General features: G+C 58.3%; 1 protein-coding gene across 1 annotated transcript in view; it reads left to right on the forward strand.

The window, feature by feature from the left end:
• Positions 1 to 1,792, forward strand: part of LOC118452428 (syntaxin-binding protein 4-like) — a 52,428-nt gene that overhangs the window by 273 nt on the left and 50,363 nt on the right. The window contains exons 2-3 of the mRNA XM_035895646.1: positions 1,579 to 1,645; positions 1,706 to 1,779. Of these exons, the coding sequence (XP_035751539.1) occupies positions 1,579 to 1,645; positions 1,706 to 1,779 (141 nt within the window). The remainder of the gene's footprint in view (positions 1 to 1,578; positions 1,646 to 1,705; positions 1,780 to 1,792) is intronic.

Consider the following 1,792-nt stretch of genomic DNA (forward strand, 5'->3'; position numbering starts at 1 on the left):
GCGGGGAGGGGGGGCCGCCCGCCCCCAGCAAGATGCCCGCCGTCTCCATCCTTTACAAGGGAGCCATCATCATCAGCAGGTAATACCCCTGCAGCTGGGGCAGGAATCGGGGAGGGGGCATAGGGCAACCCTGGGGGGCCCGGTGGCCGCCTCTAGCCAAGGGTCGCCTGCTGTGGCTTCTCCAGGACCAGGGTTTGGTGGCAGAGACGGCTCGCGTGCAGCAGAAAGAGCTGAGGACATCATCACCAGGGCCGGTCATTGGGTTCCTTGCATCTCTGGCATTAGCAAAGCTCGATTCTGCTCCGGCGCTCGCACATCAAATCGGGGATAGAAGTTGATCGTGTCACGCAGGCGTCTGCTTTACCGACCCCCCCATCCTTATGTCGCGTTTCAGCCCGGTTCGAGCGATTCCTGTTTACTCGCAGTGGAGTTTCCTTGGCGATTTACTCAAAACACTCGGAAAATCCGGGATGGTGAATGGAACCAGGCTGGGCCCAGGGCGGCTCCGGCTTCCTGGGATGCCTTCAGGCTCCGTTTTCGGCCAGCCAGATGTGGCCGGTCCAGTCTCTTGAATACACGAAATATTGCGGGAATATCAAGAGGGAGGATTTTTAATGAGGAGAAAAAGCTTCCAGTCTGAGTCTCAGAGGTTCACGTTACTGGCTTTGCAGACAGTTTGGTATTTTGAGAGGTGTTTTGGATGGCTGCAAAGAGAAGGTTTATTCCTCTCCTGTGTCCCGCTGGACTCGGAGGAGCCTGTTGCTCCGTGGCGTTCTCCCTCCTCAGCTGTATCCAGAGTTGGGATCTGATATTGATTTCTCTTGCAACTTAAATCCTGGGAAGCGCAGTGTTTTGGGGGCCTTTCACCCCTGGTTTCCCACCTGGCTCTGGGTTTGCCAGGTCAAGGTCCACCCGTCCTCGCGGGGGTGACCACCACGGGCCGCCCAAGGAGGAGAAGCACCGGTGGTCCCAGGCTTGGAGCCCGGGGTGCCCAGCAAGGGCAGAGAGAAGCTTTGGGTGTCCCTTATTTGGGATGCCCGCCTTGCCAGAGGGCGTTTGGGTGGGGATGTGGGGCAGTTGGCAGAATTACTTGGCACGGGGGGACTTGGGTGTGCGATGTTCTTGCACCCGTTTTGGCTGGCGATGAGAAGCTCCTACCCACAACCTGGTGAGGCCGGGGCTCCAAGGGCTCAGCAGATCATGCATTCCCCCCCCCCCCATTCTTTTCCAGCCCCCCTGCCAGGGGGAGGGGGGCTGCCTGCGTTACAAAACCCCGGGAGCAGATCGTGCCCGGCTTGTCTTCATTTACCGGCTGGCTGTATTTGTGAAACTGGTTTATTCCCGGAACATTGGTCCGAGCTCTGATCTCATTTCCCGGGAGCGGGACAGCTGTCCAGCCCCGCTAATCTGGGGTAATGAAGCACAGACAGGACCATCAGCTTTGCTGGGTGGGGAGGATGATGTCCAGCCCCGCGCATATTCTCTCATTTATCTGTATAAACTTGGGGGGAGGCGGGAGGGGGTTTGCTTTTTGCCAGCGTGGGCTTAATATGCGGGGCTGTGTCCCTCAACCTGCAGGTCTGCGTCGTTCCGGGGGCGATGTCTGGGGCGGTGGGAAGGACGTGCTTGTGTGGGTCGGGCGCCTGTGCGTTTATTTATTTATTTTAGCGGGTGAAAGCAAGCTGCTCCTCTTCTCTCTCCCAAGGACGCTCATGGGACCCTACGGGATGGATCGAACCGTGCACTGCTTTGATTTCTACGACTGCGCAAACGGGCTGGGTGAGTACCGAGC

The sequence above is a fragment of the Egretta garzetta genome, unplaced genomic scaffold (genome assembly GCF_000687185.1).
Source record: "Egretta garzetta isolate BGI_Z169 unplaced genomic scaffold, ASM68718v1 scaffold140, whole genome shotgun sequence".
Classification (NCBI taxonomy): domain Eukaryota; kingdom Metazoa; phylum Chordata; class Aves; order Pelecaniformes; family Ardeidae; genus Egretta; species Egretta garzetta.